Source organism: Sminthopsis crassicaudata, chromosome 1 (genome assembly GCF_048593235.1).
Source record: "Sminthopsis crassicaudata isolate SCR6 chromosome 1, ASM4859323v1, whole genome shotgun sequence".
In the NCBI taxonomy this organism is placed as follows: domain Eukaryota; kingdom Metazoa; phylum Chordata; class Mammalia; order Dasyuromorphia; family Dasyuridae; genus Sminthopsis; species Sminthopsis crassicaudata.
The window spans coordinates 189,139,736-189,161,465 of record NC_133617.1 but is presented as its reverse complement, the minus strand read 5'-3'; the positions used below and the strand labels follow the sequence as shown (position 1 = coordinate 189,161,465).

The following is a 21,730-nucleotide window of genomic DNA, read 5'->3' as shown; positions in this document are numbered from 1 at the left end:
TAGTAAAAGGTGTTAGATAAAGAGAGAAATACACCAGAAGGTCCGATGGACAGAGTCTATGATGCAAAACATGGTGCCAGTATGTTTCCACTCTCTGCAAAGAGATGATTTCAGCTTGGCTCTTTTATTTGGTTAAAGGGGCCTGTGGATGAAGTCCCAGGCTGGGTTTCAGTGAGGGCTAGAATTTGCTAGGTGGGGGTTGGGAAACCTGAGCAGATCATTAGAATGGTGGCTGGGACAGCCCAAGTTAGCTCAGATCCGATGGGGGCTGGGAGAGCCCGGATATCTCCCATTGGAATTCAAAAGGGTGCTTTTGACCAGGACTTGTGAATCAAAGGTCAGCCATGGAGGTTGGGAATTAGAAAGGAATCTTAAAGGGGCCATAGCCCGCATCAAGATTAGAGAGTTATAATAATTTAATTTATTGGACGGTTTAATAAATTGACTGGATCGAACTCTCATCTCCAAGTATCCAGTATCAAATGTGGGATTTCAGAGATTTTTTTATAGGGTTTGCGATTAAGAAGAACAATGACAGAATGAGGGAGGCAGAGTGAGCACCGGACATTCTGATGAATTGGGAAGGTCTGGAGTCATGATGTCTAAGATCTAAGGTCTTTCTCTTATCTGGATTAAACATTTACAATTTATAACCTTAGAGTAGCTAGCTCTAAATTATCAGTCTTAATGGTTAGGAGGGGGGTTGTTGCAACCAGGCAGAACAATTCAGGGAAATTGAGGTAGAACAATCAGGGAAACTGAGATAGAATAATTAAAGGAAATTGCGGAATAACAGTAGGTGAGCTTGAGCAAATCAAAGTAGTAATAAAACTCACTAATTGTCTCTATTTCACAGGGTCTTTTATTATATGGCCTGAAAACTGAAAGCTATTTCATGTCAATGCACAATACAAAGTACTTTTATGTGGAGATGACATTAATTTTCATCTTCAATGGCCCAGTTTTTCTGTTAACTGAATGTCAGTTTGTTAATTGCAAAAAAGACCCCAAGCATTTGAGAATGCAGTCAATTTGAAAACTTTTCATGCAGGTTGCCTGTTATAGGAAGGCACATATGGGATTGCATTTATTCACCGGTACCTTTAGCCTTAACTCTGTCTTATGTCTTGATCGTTACCTTATGTTTTTGTGTACTATTTTATGCACTGATATATGTGTACATGTCATCTCTCTGAAGAGAAAGTAGGTGATAATTTTTTGTTGATTCATTTGACTCATGAAAATCCTTAAGAGATTAATAATTAATTTGTTAATTTGGCTAGCCTATAATCAATAAATTAGGATCAGTGATTTTTCTTGGAACCAAAGACTCCTTAAAAATCTCTTCTGAAAGTGAACTCTCCTGACCACTGAAACTCAACTATTGGGAGATTTTTAATGAGGAGGCATGTGGACAGAGGAAGCCTTTTCCATCCAGACCTCTTCAGCTAATTTTTTTCCTTCACTCAAGAAGTTGACCTAAACTCTAAAGAGGAGATTCAGGAGTCTTCCCTTAGGGAAGATTTTAAATAGAAATTAGATTTCACCACTTTATTTTATCCTGGCAGACATATGTATAAGTAGTAAAAGGAGAATTAATTGAATTATTAAGATGTTGACCCAGAAAATGTGTAGATATTTCAAAATAGTACATTTTTCCTCAGTTTTTCATTCAAGAATATGTGTGGGACAATAGCAACCACTAAAACAATCAGAAGTCCTAGTATGAGTGTGGGAAAAAGTTGATTTCTTTCTCATGAGAAGAGGTGCACAGTCTCTGATTCAAAGAAGTGTGATTTTAGAGAGAGAGACACACACACACACCCAGGCAAACGACATTCTCTAGTTTATTTCCCCAATTTGAGCTCCCCTCCCCCACCTCCTAGTTCCTTTCTGGTTTCTAAGGCACAGTTTCTAAAAATAATGTAAGAAAGCCTGAGACTATCAAATGCTTAACCCAATAGAGTGTTTCCCATTTAATGCAGTCCCTGCCTCCAAGGAGTTTCCATTTTAGAAGGGGAAGATTACAGCAGAGGGGCAAAAAAGCAAAAAAATTCTTTTTGGAGAATTCAAAATTTAAAAAAATACCTAAAATAACATAATTTTAAAGTGAATTGGGATGGAATGTTATGTTAATGGAATACTTTTAAAGTATTTAGTAACAAACATTAAGGGGAAAAGGCCCAAAGTAGCATAATTATTCTTATTAATTGAATTTGTAAATTTCCTTAAAAATAAAAGTGAAACTTAAAATTTCTTCCTTGGTGATCTACATCTATTGTTTCCAAAGAGATTTTTTTCTCTCAATAATTCTAGTGCATTTTTATTGCTATTTTGATTCTAGTTATTGAAATGGATGAAAATAATGGACTTTTGCTAATAGAATTGAACCCTCCTAACCCTTGGGAAGCAGACCCTCATCCTCCTGAAGACTTAGCTTTTGGAGAGGTTCAGGTAATGATGATGATGATGACAATTTCTATGGTGTTTTAAAGGTTGCAAAGTGCCTTACATGTGTTATCTCATTTGAGCCTCTGCAAAGTATTAGGTTAAGAGAGCTTTAAGTGACTTGTTCATGGTTATATAACTAATAAATGTCACAAGCAGAATTTGAATCTAGTTCTTCCTAATTTCATATCTATTACTCTTCTTTACCATTCTGACTTTATATCCAGGCTTATTAAAATTCAACAACATTCAACAAGAATGTATTAAAAAACTACTGTGTGCCAAGAACTGTGCAAGGTGTGTGTGTATGTGAGAGCAGAATAATAAATTGATATAAAACATAGGCCCTTGCCTATATTTGTGAATAATTGTCATGTAGGAGAAAGAAAACAGACACACAAATAAAACTTGTTCTGGGCTCTACATTTACTTTCATTTCTTCATCAAGCTTAAAAAACAGCCTTCCTAGCCACTAACTTGATTCTATCCCCAAATAAAAACCAATTTTTGTGAATATTATGGTCATTTATGAATTCTCCACTCAATGCAAGATAGAATTTTAACAAGTGGGTTTGTGGTTTTCAGACAGCACACAACCTCTCCGCCTCCCCAATTATAGTTCTTTCTGTGTGGCTTCAGTTATAAAACTGAAGAATGTAACTAATGTAAATTTATTCATAATAGCTCTGAGCTCTCATTTAACCCCAAAATCCTGTTTCCTCTCTAATCTGTTATATTTCTTTGATAAGCTAACTATATCAGAAGACAGATATGCTTAACTGTATGCAATATGTTTAACCCTGGAATGTAACTAGTAAAAAGAATAAAATAATTAACATCATCCTCATTAAATACCATCATTAATATACCATTAATATACATGCTTCCAGCTTCTCCCAGACTTAGATATACTTAAACAAGTTTATTACCATGGCTCCAAAACCTAGGAAATGTTGGACATAGTAATTTTCATCCCTAAAATAAAGCTGAACCTGACTACTTGTGGCATTGAAACATGGCTTCATCAGAATCCCTGACATAGGGAGAAGCTCCTATTATAATGCCTGAGAAACTGAGGCAAGACAGAGATAAGAGGTTTTTTAAAATATTTTATTAGAGGGAGAGTTTGGACTGGGGGCAGAACAGGATTCATTTTGACCCAGTTGGCTGGATGGGACTCTTGTCTCAAAGTATACAGCAAGGAGCAAGGTATTCTAGAGACTCTTATAGGACTCCAGTGATCAGGGAACCAAAGGTAAGGTAGAGGTAAGAAGCAGGAAGTTCCAGGAAAGGACCATAAATTCAATTCTGACAGGTTGAGGGTAAGGAAGGATCACAAATTCTAGGAGCCAAGATGCCTGAGGCAGAAGAAACCCAAATATTGAGATAAGCAGTTTGGAGCTTTATGACTCTTTGGAATGCTAGTTGTCAGGGGTCCCAGCCTTAATTATCTCAGTCCTAATGGCCAGGAAGGGGGGTTGCCACCAGGGAAACTGAGGCAGAACAATTCAGGGAAACTAATAAAGGGAAACTGAGGCATAATACTAATTGTTTTGTTTTTCTGTGAATTATTCTGCTAGGGCCATCTCTCCAACCTTTCCTGCTCACTGCTCATCTCTTTAATCAACATTAACCCAAAGACATCAAAAGTCTTATTGATATGATGATGAATCCTGTTACTAATCCTGTTACTTGCATATTTTTTAAAACATCTACCTCAATAGAACAAAATGCAAAGACTACTATTCAGCAAAATAACTCCTGTACTCATTTAATTTTTAAATTATATTATATTGTATGGCAGATACTTTGGAAATAGCTTTATTCAGTATTTTTCTAATCATGGGTGTCTGCAAAGATTCACTGTCTCTTCTTCCATATGAATTTTTTTCTTTCTTTTTTTCTTGTGTGAGGCAGTTGAAGTTAAATACTTTGCCCAGGATCACACAGCTACTAAGTGTTAAGTTTCTGAAATTGGATTTGAACTGGTACTCTATCTACTATGTCACCTAGCTGCCTTTTATATTATTTTGGTTGCTAACCTCATCAACCCCCATGGGTTCAATTATTTCCTTTTTTAAAAAACTTTTTTTTATTGTTTTTTTTTTTTTTTTGTTGTTATATATGTACATTGTTTTTTCTTAAATACATATAAATCATGATGGGAGAGAAAAATCTGAACAAGAGGGAAAAACCATGAGAGAGAAAAAAAACAGGAGAAAAAGAAAAAAAGTGAACTCAAATATTATTTTTAAAGTATTTATTTCTCCCCAACTCTGCTTCTGAACCTGTTTCATATCTCCGATTGACTACTAGATATCTTGAAGTAGATGTTTTATAGACTTCTTAAACTCATTATTTTTCTTCTCAGCCCCTCTCCTATACTTACCTTCCCTTTAACTGTCAATCAGTCAGTCAAATTATTAAGGTCTATTATGTGCCTGACTCCATACTTAAATTAGGACTAAAAAACCAATTTATTAATGTTAAATTATCTAGAAAAGATACCATACTTCATGCAGGCCAAGGGAAGGATAAAAATTCTTTGCATCTTTGACAAATTTTTGAAAATTGTATCCTTTGTGTATTGCTGTCTACCAGAGACTTTCAACCTTTAGCACATAGGATTTGATTACCAAACACACATACACATACACACACATACACACACACACACACAAAAAAAAAAAAAAAACCCTCCCACTTTGTGCTATGGAGAGTAGAATATTCTGTCTTTAAAAATGTTCCCTTCTAAAAAACAAATTCATTTATAAAGATTTTTCCTTTCCTTGCATTATACCTTAGGTGATTAGCCATTCTCTCTAATCAGGAAGTAAGTGAAATGTATTAAGAAGTTGATTTATCTAATTAGCTTAATACTCAGATTGTAAATACATAGATCATAAAAAAATCTTGGCTGATTGATAGACCTTTTCTTAGAATTCTATTTTGGCTTCTGAAGACTTTAATTTTCCATAGAAATTCCTTTTCTTTCACTCAACTTCTAAGGGTTCATCAGATCACATTAATTAACATGCACTTTATAGCAAGATAATTCATTCATTGATGAGCAGTAAAAATTAATCATTTTCATGTCTATTTTCTTTGCTTATTTATCTTTATAGATAACATACCTCACCCATGCCTGTATGGATCTCAAATTAGGAGAGAAGAAAATGATATTTGACCCTTGGTTAATTGGTCCTGCCTTTGCTAGAGGATGGTGGCTGCTCCATGAGCCTCCCTTGGATTGGCTAGAGAGGCTATGTCAAGCAGATCTCATTTACATCAGTCACATGCACTCTGATCACTTAAGGTAATTCTAGAAACCAGAAGAGTTAACTTATTCTTTGGACTTTGAGAATTAGTCAAATGTTAAACTTTTTTTTTTCAGTAGCTATTGCATACTTTCAATGAGATTCATTCTTAGATAAAATGGAAGCCACAATAATGATATCCTCTTTGTGTATGGCACCATTATAGTTTTTCACAACAATTTTACATATGTTTTCCCTCTGAGGAAGGGATTGAGAGAAAGGAAAGATGAAGTTTGTTTAGAATAATTGAAAGCGTTTTATCTCTTGACTCAGAAAACTGCAGATCAAATCTAGTCACTGATATTTACTACTTGTGTGACTTTGGAAAAATTACTTAATCTCTCAGAATCTGTGTAGATAATTTTGATATCTGTTCTCAATTTAGTTATTATTTATTCATATCATTGTTATTTAGGGTATCAGAGATTGCATCAATGATTATATGACATTATTGATTTATAGATAGATTGATCTATAAATAGATATATTAGGCTTGTTATAAGGATTATATTAGCTTGTATTTCTATATTAGCACTGTTTCCTTATTCCCAAAGTGTATATAAAAGTATACATTCCCCAAAAGCTTGTGAAAAGTTCCTGCTGACCAAATACTATTAGCTTGATGATGAGTAAAAGGGTCTTTTGGCCTGTGGAAAACCCTGAGATGTTGTCTTTGGTCGTTGGAAAATCCTTAAATACTTCTGATGGGCTTGTAGTTGATGACCTGTAATGACCTATAGTGGGTGGTCTGTATTTGATGGCACGATGTGACCTGTAATTGATGGTCTAAGAAAGTAGTCTGAAATAGTTTGACAAAGACGTTGGTCTTAGCCAATCATAACAGTTCTTCCACTTCTGGAGACTAGTCTGTCACAGGAGTTTTTGAGCTTCTGAAGGGAACTTCCAAGAAGGACTTTCCAAAATCTATAAAATCTTTTAGCCTATGATCAGAGTTCCTTGGCTGAGAGAAAGCTCTTTGATCCAATTGTTTAGGGACCATTGGTCTCCCTAATAAACTGATCATGCTTCATTCTCTGCTTCAGCTGCTTTTCATTGCAGATTGAAAGTTTGTGACCCAAAGGGCTCAGTTTACTCATATAAATGTGAGTTTGGAAGGGACTGAGAGCCTTTCCAATTTTTTTTAATGATTTTATGGTCTGATGACCTTGCTATTCTTTACTACAGTTTTTTTTCCCCCCAGGGAATTGAAAAACATTGAGAAACATTAATTAATATTCATTGTTAATAAGTATTTAGGTAGTTTAATAAAGATAAGAGAATCAACTCTTTCAACCCAAAGCTCATTTGATCCATTCCCTTCCATCAAATATACAACTGAAGATAGGACAAGAAATCAAAGAGTAGAGCAGTAGTAGAAAAGGACATGCTTTATTTGGGGACTATTTTGTATAATCTGATTAGAGGCCCTTTAATAAAGTTCTATCAAGGCAAGAAGGAGATTCTGAGATTTTGAATATTTTGTCAGCAGAGTGGACTTGGCAATAGTCTCTTGTCTAACCCATTTATGGGGACAGAGGACAAGCAAATGTAAAAGACAGGAAGAAACTGGGTCATGCACTAGCAGAAACAAAGTGAGTAGCTAATATTGGATAAGTGGATTTGTGGTTTAGTTTCTGTTTTTATCTTTGTTATGCTGTATGAAGATATTAACTGTCAATTAAAGGCAGTTGAGCAAATTAAAAGCAGGTGAGAGGTGATCTCTCCCGTGAAAGGGAGTTGGAAAGTTGTTTGGTCATTTTCAATTGTGTCCTACTCTTTGTGACCCATGTGGGGTTTTCTTGTCAGAGACATTGGAGTGGTTTGCCATTTCCTTCTCCCTCTCATTTATAGATAAGGAAACTGAAGCAAACAGGGCTAAATGACTTACCAGGGTCTCACGGCCCACCTGTTTCTCAGGTATAAAATGAATTGGAAAAGGAAATAGCAAACCACTCCAGTGTCTTTGCTGAGAAGACCCCAAAAATGGTTGTGAAGAGAGACTGAAAAACAATAAAATCCTGAGAAAAGGAAGAAACCTGCCATAGGAAACCAGCTTCAGATACTTGTTGGGATTACTAGGTGAGAACTCGGGTTGTCTGGATAGTGACAAGGTGAGAATTCAGGTTGGACAATTACAAGGTGAGAACTCAGGTTGACTTGATGGAAGGAGCAGGCTCATTGGCTGAGGTGGTTCTTCCCAGAAGCCCTTGCATTATCCCACGCCCATTCTCTGGGAGAATAAAAGAGAGGACTCCCAGAGATAGAAGAAGACTGCACTACATCTGGCTTGACGCAGCTCTCTGCAGGAAGGGAAGTCGGCTCTCTGCAGGAAGGGAAGTCACTTCTCTGGACAAGAGTTAACAGCAACTACCTGGAGACAACGGTTCACTACAGGAAGAAGAATCTGTCTGAGAGATTTGAGTAGACACAGCAGATCTCTTCCCAGAGAGCAATCTGGCAGCTTCTGGAGACAACAGCACGCTACAATTGGCGCCCAACGTGGGGCAAGGACTTTTGCTTATCCTGACAAGAGGAGCTAGACCAGACCTTCGCAATTTGGCGCCCGAACAGGGACAGACATGGTCCTGATTCCAGTGGAAAAGCTTCCGATCTAGATTTCAGTCTCTCTGACCCAGAACCGTGAGTAACGAGGAAACTTTGTTAAAGATTAAGTGAGCGTGCTAATAGATAAATAAGGAACTTAACTTGTTAAGGGCTAAACCAGGAATCTCTTATAGCTGAAATGGGGCACATGTTAGCTAAATTCAATCCCTGGACCTCAGCCGACTCAACCCCAGCCCCAGAAGCAACCTCAGCTCCACCCCCATTCAGGAGTGGTACTATAGAGAGTATAATCAAGATAATTGAGGAGCAGAGTTTACTTGTAACCTGGGTACAGATTGCTAAACTCTTGGCTGCATTAAGACGCACATCCCCTTGGTTCTTAGAGGAAGAAAAGATAGATGTAGATAAATGGAAGCTAGTGGGATATGAAATGAAAGAATTTCAAGCAAAAAATGGGCCTCGTTCAATTTCTGCAGAAGTATTTTATATCTACAACATAGTTCAATTAGCCTTAAACTATCAAGCAAGTTGTAGGAGAAGGAAAAGTTTTAAAAATGAACAGAGGAGGAAGTGTGAGGAAAAAAGGAAAGATCAAGATCTTGCCCTAGAGCAAGAAGATTTAAATGAGGAATTATGGTATGATTCTCTTGAAGAAGCTTCAACTCTGCCTAGAGAACAGATTATTGACAGGCCCACATCAAGCCCACCTTCAGAAGTGGAGGAAGAAGGAGGGGAAGAGGCAGAAACACAAACAGAATTGCCTGTGAAGAAGCCTAAGCCTATGACAAGATTAGAAAAAGCATTGGTTAAAGCTAAGAGAGAAGGACAGGATATAAGTGATTTTATACATGCATATCCTGTGATTGAAGAGATTGACTCTGTAGGTAAAAAAAGGAGAAGATATGCACCTTTAGATTTGAATAAAATTAAGGATTTGAAAAAAGGTTGTACCCTTTATGGGGCTACATCAGCTTATGTCAAAATGTTACTAGATGGTTTGTCTTATGAAGTCCTAACCCCGAATGATTGGAAATCCATAGCAAGAACATGTCTGGAACCTGGAGAAAATTTATTATGGCTTGCGGAATTTCATGAATTATGTAAAATTCAAGTCAGATGCAATTTGGAAATAGGAGTTAACACACAATTCACTTTTGAGCACTTAGCTGGTGAAGGTCAGTATGGAGAGAATTCGGAACAGATTAATTATACCATAACAATATATGAACAAATTGCTAAGGCTGCAATAAAAGCTTGGGGTGTCCTTCCTGGACAGAAAGATCGTGGAGAGGCTTTCACTAAAATACAGCAAGGTCCCAATGAACCTTTTGCAGATTTTGTGGGACGTTTGCAAACTGCTGTCAAAAGAACTATTGGAGAAAATTCAGCTACAGAAATAATGACCAGACATCTGGCTAAGGAAAATGCCAATGAGATTTGCAAAAGAATTATATGGGGATTAGACAAAGATGCTCCTTTAGAGGAGATCATAAGACGCTGTGCTACAGTGGGAACAAATGCTTTTTACACCCGGACAATGATGAACGTGGAAAGACAGGGTCCCTTCTGGCAAGGGCCTTCTAGAGAAACTCGGCGATGTTTTCAATGTGGAAAAATTGGACATCTAAGAGCTCAGTGTAGGTATGGAGATACAGTGAGAAGACAGGGTGAAAGAAGACCTAAAACCCCATGTCCAAAATGCAACAGAGGACTCCATTGGGCATCAGAGTGTAGAGTAATTCAGGGAAATAGGATGAGGGGCCCAGGTTCAGGGCCCCAGGCAAAAAAGACTTGGGGCATGATGGCAGCTGATGTTACACCCAAAGAGCCTTTAGAAGGTCAGGACTCTGATTTGATCAACCAGCAGAAAAGCAATCACATGGCAGAAAGGGATTACCTGATAAGTGAGCCAAAAGGCAATCAGATTGCAAAAATGGATTACACTCGGGGAGAATACAGGCCTTTTAAACCAACAAGGCTGTATCCAGTGCAAACAATTCCAATGTAATTGCCAGATGATGAGAAGAGATTTAGAAAGTGGTAAATAGAAGGTAATTAGATAGGTTAACTGCCTGGGGGAGAGGGTTTGCTTGTATTTCTTCAGCAGGAGAAGGAATCAGATGGGTGCCAACGAGTCATATTCGCCTTGTCCATCAGAGAGAGACAGAAAAAGAGAAAAACCTCAAAAATAAAGGAGAAGATCTAAGAAACATCTTACACTGAAAGAGCATGGCTAATAAAAAGACTGTTAAAGAACTTTAAAACCAGCAGGAATCAATGGACTTCCTCACACAAGATGAGACTAATGGACAATGGACTTATGGACATTTATAAATTTTCAATTTATGATTATTTGATTATGTTATTTGTCATATACTTCTAGCATGTATTATGTTACTATGTTACTATGTGCTTATGTAATTTATGTAATTATGTGTAATACTTCCCATATTGATGGATTTATGTTTCAAGATCATGACTGTCCTATGTTCTAAATCAAAAAGAAAGGGGGAGATATTGGGATTACTAGGTGAGAACTCGGGTTGTCTGGATAGTGACAAGGTGAGAATTCAGGTTGGACAATTACAAGGTGAGAACTCAGGTTGACTTGATGGAAGGAGCAGGCTCATTGGCTGAGGTGGTTCTTCCCAGAAGCCCTTGCATTATCCCACGCCCATTCTCTGGGAGAATAAAAGAGAGGACTCCCAGAGATAGAAGAAGACTGCACTACATCTGGCTTGACGCAGCTCTCTGCAGGAAGGGAAGTCGGCTCTCTGCAGGAAGGGAAGTCACTTCTCTGGACAAGAGTTAACAGCAACTACCTGGAGACAACGGTTCACTACAGGAAGAAGAATCTGTCTGAGAGATTTGAGTAGACACAGCAGATCTCTTCCCAGAGAGCAATCTGGCAGCTTCTGGAGACAACAGCACACTACAATTGGCGCCCAACGTGGGGCAAGGACTTTTGCTTATCCTGACAAGAGGAGCTAGACCAGACCTTCGCAGATACTTACTAGCTGTTTGACCCTGAGCACATCATTTAACTTATATTTACTTAAGTTTCTTTATCTGTAAAATGGGGGTAATAATAGTACCTGCCTCTTTTGGTTGTTGTGAGGAATGAAAAAAGTCAAATGGAAAAAGGTCAAATGAAAGAATAGTATCAATAGTCCACAATGCTTCTCACAATGCTCTGTCTTGTTATAATTGTGCTCCATAGAAATAAACATTAGAATTATAGAATAACTAGTTTCATAGTACATGCAACAATAAAATACTTTAGTTAAGTTTAATTAGCTTATATAGGGATAAAGATATTATTACATAATAGGGGAAGGCAGGAAGAAAGAAAAACTGCTTTATAGCACAGTTACCCTGAGAATGATCTGGACAGAATTTGATGGTACTATGCCTAGAGTTTAACATCAATATATTATAGGTAATCTAAGAGTGACAACTTCTTCCTGAAAACTTTTATTATTACTTATTATTCATGTTATGTTCAGAAAAGTTTTTCTGAAAAATTGAGAAAAATCAACTTTACAATGCCTATCCTTTGTGATAATGTAAAGAAAGGAATGCTCTGTTTCTTATGATGATTTTTAACTTTTCCCTTTTTTTCCTCCTGACTCTAGCTATCCTACTTTAAAGAAACTTGCTGACCGAAGACCAGACATTCCTATTTATGTTGGAAACACAGAAAGGCCAGTGTTTTGGAATCTGAGGCAGAGTGGTGTGCCATTGACCAACATTCACGTAGTGCCATTTGGGACTTGGCAGGAGGTAAGACATTTGAGTTTTTTATACATCTTTCAGTAATGCTTTTCAGAGGGGTTTCATGAGGTTATGCTGGTCATTTTAGAATAAACTGAATTAAGAAAATAATTACAAATATTCATCTGTTTTATGTTTAGAAATAGCCCCAAGGTGAGTTTCCGTGTTGAGTAAAATCATATTAAATTAAGCCTTTTTAATGAGCTACAAATGATGAGGTCAGTGGTTGTGGTGATGACCTGCAAGAATTTTTGGTTGGAGGCACAGGTCCTATGCGAAAGAATTTGCAAACCTGAAATCTGTGTGGCAAAAAGGGTTTTATTGGCACTGAGAAGCCACCTTGCTAGGAAGACAGACTTCTTAGTGGCAAAAGATCCTATTAGGAAGATAGAAAACGTTAACACTGAGAAGAGAATATCTTCGCCAGTGGGCAAAAAGTCCTGGAAGGACAGCTTGCAAAGAAGACAACTTTCTTGACAAGCATAATCTTATTTAAGACCTCTGCAAAGATTCTGGGTTCAGAGTTGCCTTTTATTAGCCATCTGAAGTTTCAATTCAATTCAAAATTGAATGAGATTACTTAACTGGGAGTTCAGTCAATGTTGACAATGACCCGAGCCTAGATCTCCAATTGAAAATAGATTATTTATCTTGGAAGTTTGAGCTACTGGGAGAGGTTCCAGACTAATCTTCAACTCAATAGAGGGTTTGATTATGTGCCTGGGCAAGATCTCCAACTGAATGAAACTTGCTTAATTGCTCTGAAGGGTGGTCTCTTTCAGAGGAGAGTTTGGACAGTTTCAGGGTTCACCTCTATCATTATTAAAGATTAATTCCCTTTTTTGAAATCTTGTCAATGGAAAGTTATTCAAATTTTAAAAGATTAATGACCTACCTTTCTCTCACCTTTCTCTACCTTGAACTATGTTTCCGCCTTTTCACTTTTAATCTTCACGAGATTATTTTTGTCTGTAGTTATTTTTTTCACCTCCTACTTTCTGTTTATTCCTCAACCACTTGTAATCTGACTTTTGTCCAGTCAAGTTTATAAAAATTTCTCTCTTAAATATAATTAATCATAATCATCCTAATGGAATTTTCTCAGTTACCTTCCTTGATTTCTCTGTAGTGTTGCACTTAACAATTGACTGCTGTTTTTTAATCACTCAATTAACAAACATTTGTTAAATCCTTACTATATGGTAGGTACTATGGATATATAAAGAAAAAGCATAATAGTCTTTGTCTTTAAGGAGTTTATATTCTGAAAGTGATACTATATGTGTGTGTATTATATATATATATGTGTGTGTGTGTGTGTATGTGTGTGTGTGTGTGTGTGTGTGTGTGTGTGTGTATGTATAAAGATAAATTTTAAAAATGATGGAAAGGTAACCTTAAGAGAGGATAGCATCTGTAACTGGGAAGATAGTGAGAGACCAAGAAAGGTCCCCTGGAGAAAATGGTACTTGAGTTGAGTTTTAAAGAAAATCAGAGAAGAGTTGAAAGTTGGTAAGAATGGCATTCCAGGCATTAGAAATAGATAGTGCAAAGGCATAGAGGTGAATTATAATGTTCAAGGAAAAATAGGCTAGTATGGCAGGATCATAAACTACAAAGAAGGGAATAGACAGTAAGAACATCAGAAAGTAAGGAGGGGTCAGATCATGAGGAGCTTTAAATACCAAACAGAGGACTTTATATTTGATTAAGGAATTAATAGGAAATCACTGGAATTTAGTAAGAGGGTAGAGTAAGAGTTAATTATGACATTGTTACACCTACATTTAAGGAAAATCAATTTGGTAGTTGAGTAGAGAATAGATTGGAATAGGGTAATGCTTGAGGTGAGAAGAACAAATTAAAAGGTTATTAGTTAAGTCCAGATGAGAGAAAATGAGGTACCAAACTGGAATGGTGACTGTGTTAGGGTACAGAAAGGGATGCATATGAGATATGCTATAGAGAAAGATATTACAAAAGTTTGGCAACTGATTGGATATGTGAGGATAATAATCTAGGTTTTTAATCTGGATTACTTGAAGGATTTTGGTGCTCTTACAATAATAGGAATGTTCCAAAGATAGAATGGTTTGAAAGGGAAGAAAATTTTCTTCTGGATATGTTATATTTGTGATATCTACAAAATATCTAGTGTCCAAAAGGCAGTTGATGATGTGGACTGAAGCTTAGAAGAGAAATTATAGCTGTACATAAAATCTGAGAACAATTTCTATAGAGATAATAATTGGTGTTGCTGATAATGTTGCTATGTGAGAAAATATAGAAATAAGAGAGAGGAGAGCCTTGAAGATAAAGACTTAAAGAATACTAAGACTTAGTAGGTCTAACATGGATGAAAATCCAGAAAGAGAAATTAGGAAACAGCAGTCAGGTAGGAAGAGAACAAAGAGAGAACAGTGTGACAAAAATATGGAGAGGAGAAAATATTCAGAAGATAAGACATGTCAGCAGTGTCGAGATCAAAAAGAATTTAGATAGCTTTTTCAAATTTATTTGATGTCAGAAGAGATATTATTTGCTCAAGGTCACTAACCTGTTGACAAAGTAGACTTAATTTTTTTTTTAAGGAAGGAACCATATGAGAATGTATGGAGAAAAGAAGTTGCAATGGAATAGAAATGGAAGACTGTGAGAAAGTAGAAATATTGTTAGAGACAATCTGCTGGAGAAGACATGAGGGATGAGACAATTGTAGGAACTGTGGAACCAAAATGACTGCATCCATGAAAGTGACTCCATTTTAAGACTTAAGTTTAATTTTCTTGTAAATTCCACCTGCTTGGTAATCATGAGAATTGAGTGACATCCTATTTCATATCCAGAAAAGTTCACCGTCTCACTTTCCCCTCTTCCAACTTTTAAAATTCTCTTATCTCCCTCCCAAATTGGAAAGTCCCTCATCTTTCCTTCAGTTAGAAATCAGATTACTTAATCTTGTATTCTGATGTATATCCTGTTAATTGTTTTCTTTTAATGCAATGATTATACCTGGGAGGACATTGAAGGGTATGGTTGAAAAAAACTGAAATGAAGCAGTTAGTTGAGGTTGGCAGACTTTGTCCTTTGTCAACTTGACTATTCTATATTAAGTGGATAGAGAGAGCAGGAAGGGAAAACAATGTATTAACCATTGAGGAATTTAAATAAGAGTAATAACAAAATCTATTGACAAAGATTGGTGATTATAAAATTTACAGATAAGCTATGTCTATACTACCTTCAATTGCTCAGACCACTGTATTGTTGTGAATTGGGAAAAGCCTTCAGGATTATAGCCCTCACCCATTGTGGTTTTGGTCCAGTTGGCAAACCAAAGGATGAAGGAGGTAATTAATCTTTCACTGGCTTGCCAGACTCAACTTTGCTAGCCAGAAGGGCCTTCTTGCTGTTAAGCTAGAAGGCAGGAGGAATTAACCTTTATAACTTTTCCTTCCTTGATTTTCATGATACTGATGCTCTTTCAATTTATCTAACCATTTCTTCTCTAACTTTTTTGTTAGTTCTTCTTTCCCCAAATGTAGATGTTCTCCAATATTTTATCTTCAGTCATTTTCTGTTCTCTATTTTGTTGATTTCACCCACCATCAAGGCATTAACTATGGGTAAATTGGTGACTTTCACATTTTGATCTTTTATGCCTGTTTGCAGATTTTTTTTTTTGTCTTAAGATCATAAATTTAGAACTGGAAAAGACTTTAGAAGCTAAGTAGGACAATTGCTTCATTTTATCTATAGAAAAACTGAGGCTCAAAGAGATTAAGTGATAATTTGCCCAAAGTCACATATGTAGCAAGTAGCAGAGATGGGATTTCAACAGAAGTTTTCTAACTCCAAATATTGAATTCTCTTCCCTGTTTCACTGTTCTTTCCATGTCTTGTTTTATTCATTGTTTGCTGGTCATGTACCCTCACATTTCCTGTCAGCACCTCAAGCTTAATAAGATAAAAATTGAACCCATCTTCTCTCTTAATCCTATTTCTTTTCCTGACTTCCTTTTTCCTATTAATGGTACCACCAATTCTTGTAGTCCCTTATCCTCAATCCTTAGGGTCATCTTTGACTCTTTTCCCTACATTCAATAATTAGTTTAGTTTATAGATCCCATTATTTCTATTTCCATCCTAATTTAGGTTCTTAAAATCTCTCTTCTGAACTGTTATGATTGCCTCCTGGTGATCTTTTCAATTTCCAGTGTCTTTTAATTCTTTTTTTTTTTTTTTTTTCCCCCTGAGGCCGGGGTTAAGTGACTTGCCCAGGATCACACAGCTAGGAAGTGTTAAGTGTCTGAGACCACATTTGAACTCAGGTCGTCCTGAATTCAAGGCTGGTGCTCTATCCACTGCGCCACCTAGCTGCCCCTAGTGTCTTTTAATTCTAATCCATTCTCTGTAGCATTAGCATCATCAGACTAACCCTCCTACATGTAGCCACGTATTTTAGTACTAAGCAAAATGCCAAGGGTCTAAGATGGAATATAGGAGAACTGCACACAGTTAACATCTGAGCAGCTGTAAATCCAATTATTGGCATTTTATTCCACAGAATGTCTGCCTGCTATACAAAAGTCTTTAGACAAAGATTACAATATGTATCACCATAAGCAAGGAAAAAAAAGAGGAAGGTTGCAATGTATTCCACCCTATAAAAATAAGGAAAATAAAGAACAGAAGAAGATTGTAAGTTGTAACGTGCTCTCCTGGCAGTTACAATTACTAGTCTGTCCTAGACCCACCAGAGTACCTTTGACCACTGTCCTTTGCAGTGTGAGCTCTACCCGGCTCGCCTCCTCTGAGGCCTTCTAAGGTCTCTGGCCACAATCTCTTGAATCTATAGCTTAATAACCGGTAGCGCACTCAAGAACAACCACGTGTAATCTTAAAAGCCTTTATTATACTTACTCACATAATGCCCTGACTGATGCCCTGACTTGTTGGTTCCCGAGTGAACACCTGGTCAGAAGACCCACGTGTTCACTACCAAAATCCTTACCTCTTTCGGCTACCCATCTTGGCTTGGCCACCCAGGCTAGGAGCCAGGGTGAACAGCACAAGGTTAAAGAGGGCGGTTGCTGCCTGCAGTGGGCTTACATAGGGCCTGTGAGGTCACACACACAGCCAATCAGCGAGAGAGTCACCCATTACGAAACTATCTCAATATGGCCAGGATCCCGCCCAAGGGCAGTCCTAATATCCACAGAAATTACTTCCAGGCCTCAATCTCCCGATGCACTGTGTCCGCCCATTTAAAGGGCCCTTACAGTAAGTGCCATTTGATTACAGATTATTTTCATAGCATCTCCTCATTGCTTATAGATGAGAGCCCAAATTCTTTAGTCTATGATTTCAGAAGCTAACCAACTATTCTCCAATCTACCTTTCCTTGTAAAGCTACCAAACTATAATCCAGTCCATCTGCCTTTTCCTTAGTTCACTGCTCTCTTTCAGGTACTTTCATTCAGGTCATTCCCTCTGCTGAGTTTGCTCTTTCATTATCTTTCCTTATTGAAATTTTACTGCAGTACCTCTTTCTCCTTTATAGAACCTCCCCTACAGAGGGCTGCTGTACTCTCTCTTTCCTGAATTTCCATAATGCTTTTGATGCATACTTATCATACTGGACTTTTGTATTATATTTTAGTGTATTTTGTCTCTCTTATTTGAGTTCAAAGTCCTCAAGATCAAGGACTTTTTTTTTTAATTCCCTAAGGTTGCCTGGCACTACATTTGGCAGATAATAGTAGGTATCTGATAAATACCTGTTGAATAAATGTTGAAAAGCCAAGCTGCCAATTACAGATACTATTGTTATTGTTTGATTCCAGGTAGATCAAAATCTTCGATTCATGATCTTGATGGATGGCATTCACCCTGAAATAGATACTTGCATCATTGTGGAGTATAAGGGTATGATATGCTTAAATACGTTTCAACAATGAGCTGAAAATATCACAGGAACTTTGGGTAGATCTTAATCAAATGGCACTTAGAAACACTTAGGAACACTTAGAAACTGTTCTTTGTTTTCCTTATTTTTATAGGATGGAATATATTACAACCTTCCTCTTTTTTCTCCCTTTATTTGCATATAGTGGGGTACATTGTAATCTTTGCCCGAAGACTCTTTTATTATAGTAGGCAGATATTCTATGGAATAAAATGCCAATAATTGCGTTTATCCAACTGCTCAGATGTTAATTGTGTGTAGTTCTCTTCCATTCCATAATCAGATGTTTGGCATTTTGCTTAGTATACTAAAACAAGTGGTTAGCCCTTTTGCTTGACATTTTAAATTTAATTCTAATTTTTTATCTTTAAAAGGAAGAGAAGAGGGAAGGCATAATAGTATCATTCATATTTAAATAATGCTTTAAAGTTTTCAGAGTACTTTACTCACAATCCAGGGACAATAAATACTATAAGTATTATCCCCATTTTACAAATGTGGAAACTGAGACAGAAATGTAGAGTGGTTTATCTAAATCATACACATAGTAATGGGAGTTTAAATCCTTATCCAGAATTTGAAAATAAACCTATCCTGATGATGTCAGGGACTTTCTACTGATCAATATTGTTTCTTATAATTTTTATTGTTATATAATTTTAAAATTTATACACAAATATTTAGCAAATATCTTCTATGTGCGTAGCTCTGTGCTAGGTGTTAATGAAACAAAAATGAAAAATTATATGGCCTGGCCCTCAAGGAACTTACAATCTGATAGAGAGACATAAAAATAAAGACTTAATGAAATAGAGATGAAAAGGGGCAGCTAGGTGGCACAGTGGATAGAGCACCAGCTCTGAAGGCAGGAAGACCTGAGTTCAAATATGATTAACACTCAACACTTCCTAGCTGTGTGACCTTGGGCAAGTCACTTAACCCTAATTGTCTGGGCAAAAAAAAAAAACTGTCTCAGTTTCCACTCAGAGAAGATGGTTTGTGGGGAAAAAAAGGACAAGACAAGATTATGGAGCTAGTAATAGCCAAGTTTTACTGGAACATAAATTATATGGAAGGGATTGATAGGAAATAAATCTGGTAAGTACAAGTCAAAAATGCCAAATAAGGACATGATGTAGTAAAAAGAAAACAAAATGTAGGAACAGTAGTCAGAGGATCTGGCTTCAAAGCTCAGCTCTGTACCCTTTCCAGAAGTAGTAGTATTGACATTCCATCTCTGACTTCTGTGTATATGCATAAATTTTTCTCCATGATTAAAATGTTCTCCCTCTTTTCTTATACCTTGCAGAATTCCTGATTCCCATCCCATCAAGATTCACTTCAAGTGCTATTATATACTTGAGGCCTTTACTAATGCCTCAGTGCAGGCTAATTTACTTGGTTAGAGAAAAGTTAATTTAATGGGAAGCACATTTGACTGGAAGATCAGGATTCTAGACCTGATTGTCATTAATTAACATGTTCCTGAACAAATTCCTTAACCTCCTTGAGCCTCGTTTCCTTATCTATATTTTGAGGATAATTCCTGTTTTACAAGAACCAAAAATAAATTACATACATGAACAATGTGTTATAAACTGCACATCACTCTATTAGTCTAAGAAATTAACTAAAGAACAAGATTAATGAAAAGATCAAGACTAAATCTTTAGTATTAGATTCTGATTTTTCAAAGTCCATAAATTCTTCCACTGAATAATGGACTGGCCTCTGTTAATTAAGCCATACTCCTAATGAAGCCCTTATATTTACTGAACCCTTTACTCTAGAGAGTAATTACCTCCAAATGGTAGTACTCCAGAGAATCAGGTGAGAGTATGACTGGACTTGCACAAATCTATCACCATCACTGAGAGAGGGGGTTATGTCTCCCACTGGTTAGTGGAATAAGTGGCCCCATTTTGACAAATAAAGAGTACCACTAAATAATCTTAACATTGTTTTGATCAATGATGGACAGAATCAGCTACATCCAGAAAAGGAACACTGGGAAATGAGTGTAAACTGTTATTTTTACCTTCTGAATCCAATTCTTCCTGTGCAACAAGAAATTCGGTTCTACACACATATATTGTATCTAGAATATATTGTAATATATTTAACATGTATAAGACTGCCTGCCATCTGGGGGAGGGGGTTGGGGGAGAAAGGGAAAAAATCTGAACAGAAGTAAGTGCAAGGGATAATGTTGTAAAAAATTACCCATGCATATGTACTGTCAAAAAAAAAAGTTATAATTATAAAATAAAATAAAAATAAAAAAAAAAGATATATGCATGGGTAATTTTTCATCATTGACCCTAGCAAAACCTTTTGTTCCAACTCTTCCCCTTCTTCCCCCCACCCCCTCTCCTAGATAGCAGATAGACCAATACATGTTAAATTTATTAAAGTATATGTTAAATACAATATATGTATACATATCCATACAGTTGTTTTGCTGCACAAGAAAAATCGGACTTAGAAATAAGGTAAAAATAACCTGAGAAGGAAATAAAAAATGCAAACAGATAAAAACAGAGGGAGTGGAAATGCTATGTTGTAGAATCCTTATTCTTACTTAAAACTCAGATCATCTGCCACCAGATCCAAGATGCCCTTCTTAATATCCTAGTTATTAGTGGTCTCTTGCTCTCTCCTCAGACGATCTTGTGTGTTATATCCCCTCAATAGGAATGAAAGGTAGGGGTGAGTATTGTTTTCTTTGTACTTCATACTTTCTCCTTCTTCCACATAGCATAATGCCTTGTACAATGTAGGCCCCTGATAAATGTTTACTGAATTGACCAGAATTATTTTAAAGATCTTGCCCTTTCTGTTTTTGCCTAGGCCATAAAATTCTCAATACAGTCGATTGTACCCGACCCAATGGGGGGAGACTTCCTGAAAAGGTTGATCTGATGATGAGTGATTTTGCTGGAGGAGCATCTGGTTTTCCAATGACATTCAGTGGTGGAAAGTTTACTGGTAATTTAACTTTTTAAAAAGTACTCTCACATATTCTCAAAAGGAAACTTTTAAATATGTGTATATGGATTAGGAAAGGTCCAAACCTGGTTAGGTAATTTCAAATTAAAGCTGTTCATGCAATGATATCCTATTCCTTAGTGAAATGTGATCTCTCATGATTACGGGATCATAAATGTAGAGCAGAAACACTGATCTAAAACCTTAGGGTTCTAACTTTTTCATTGCATGGATGAATAAATTGATTCCCAAAGAGGTGAAAGTTCATATAGGTAGTAAGTGCCAGAGTAAGGTTTGAACTGAGGTCATCTGAATCCAATATTCTTTCCACTTTACCACCATACATTAAGAAAAAATGAAATACATTATTAGTTGGCAACCAGTTTCAGGGAATACATATATATCAGCCTTCCCATCCTTAATCCCCCCAAAACATAACTATAGATCAACAGCAGAAGTACAGATCAACTCAAGCTGTTATAGATTTTTCCCTCTTCCTTCCTCTGCTCTTCCCCCACACAACCTGAAAGAAACATGTTAAGATCAACTATCAAAGTAAGATCTTCCTCTAAAGTTGATTAGAAAGCATGAACTCATTTCACACATCTACCTACTAATCTATACTTAGAGATATTCCATCTGTGAGTGGGTTGATAGTCTTTTCTATAGC

General features: G+C 36.6%; 1 protein-coding gene across 5 annotated transcripts in view; it reads left to right on the top strand.

The window, feature by feature from the left end:
• LOC141545720 (cytidine monophosphate-N-acetylneuraminic acid hydroxylase) overlaps positions 1 to 21,730 on the top strand; it is a 115,601-nt gene that overhangs the window by 63,813 nt on the left and 30,058 nt on the right. For all 5 annotated transcript variants that reach the window (XM_074272934.1, XM_074272948.1, XM_074272967.1 and 2 more), the window contains 5 exons: positions 2,345 to 2,454; positions 5,574 to 5,764; positions 11,966 to 12,113; positions 17,951 to 18,032; positions 20,923 to 21,060. In XM_074272934.1, coding sequence (XP_074129035.1) covers positions 2,345 to 2,454; positions 5,574 to 5,764; positions 11,966 to 12,113; positions 17,951 to 18,032; positions 20,923 to 21,060 — 669 coding nt within the window. The remainder of the gene's footprint in view (positions 1 to 2,344; positions 2,455 to 5,573; positions 5,765 to 11,965; positions 12,114 to 17,950; positions 18,033 to 20,922; positions 21,061 to 21,730) is intronic.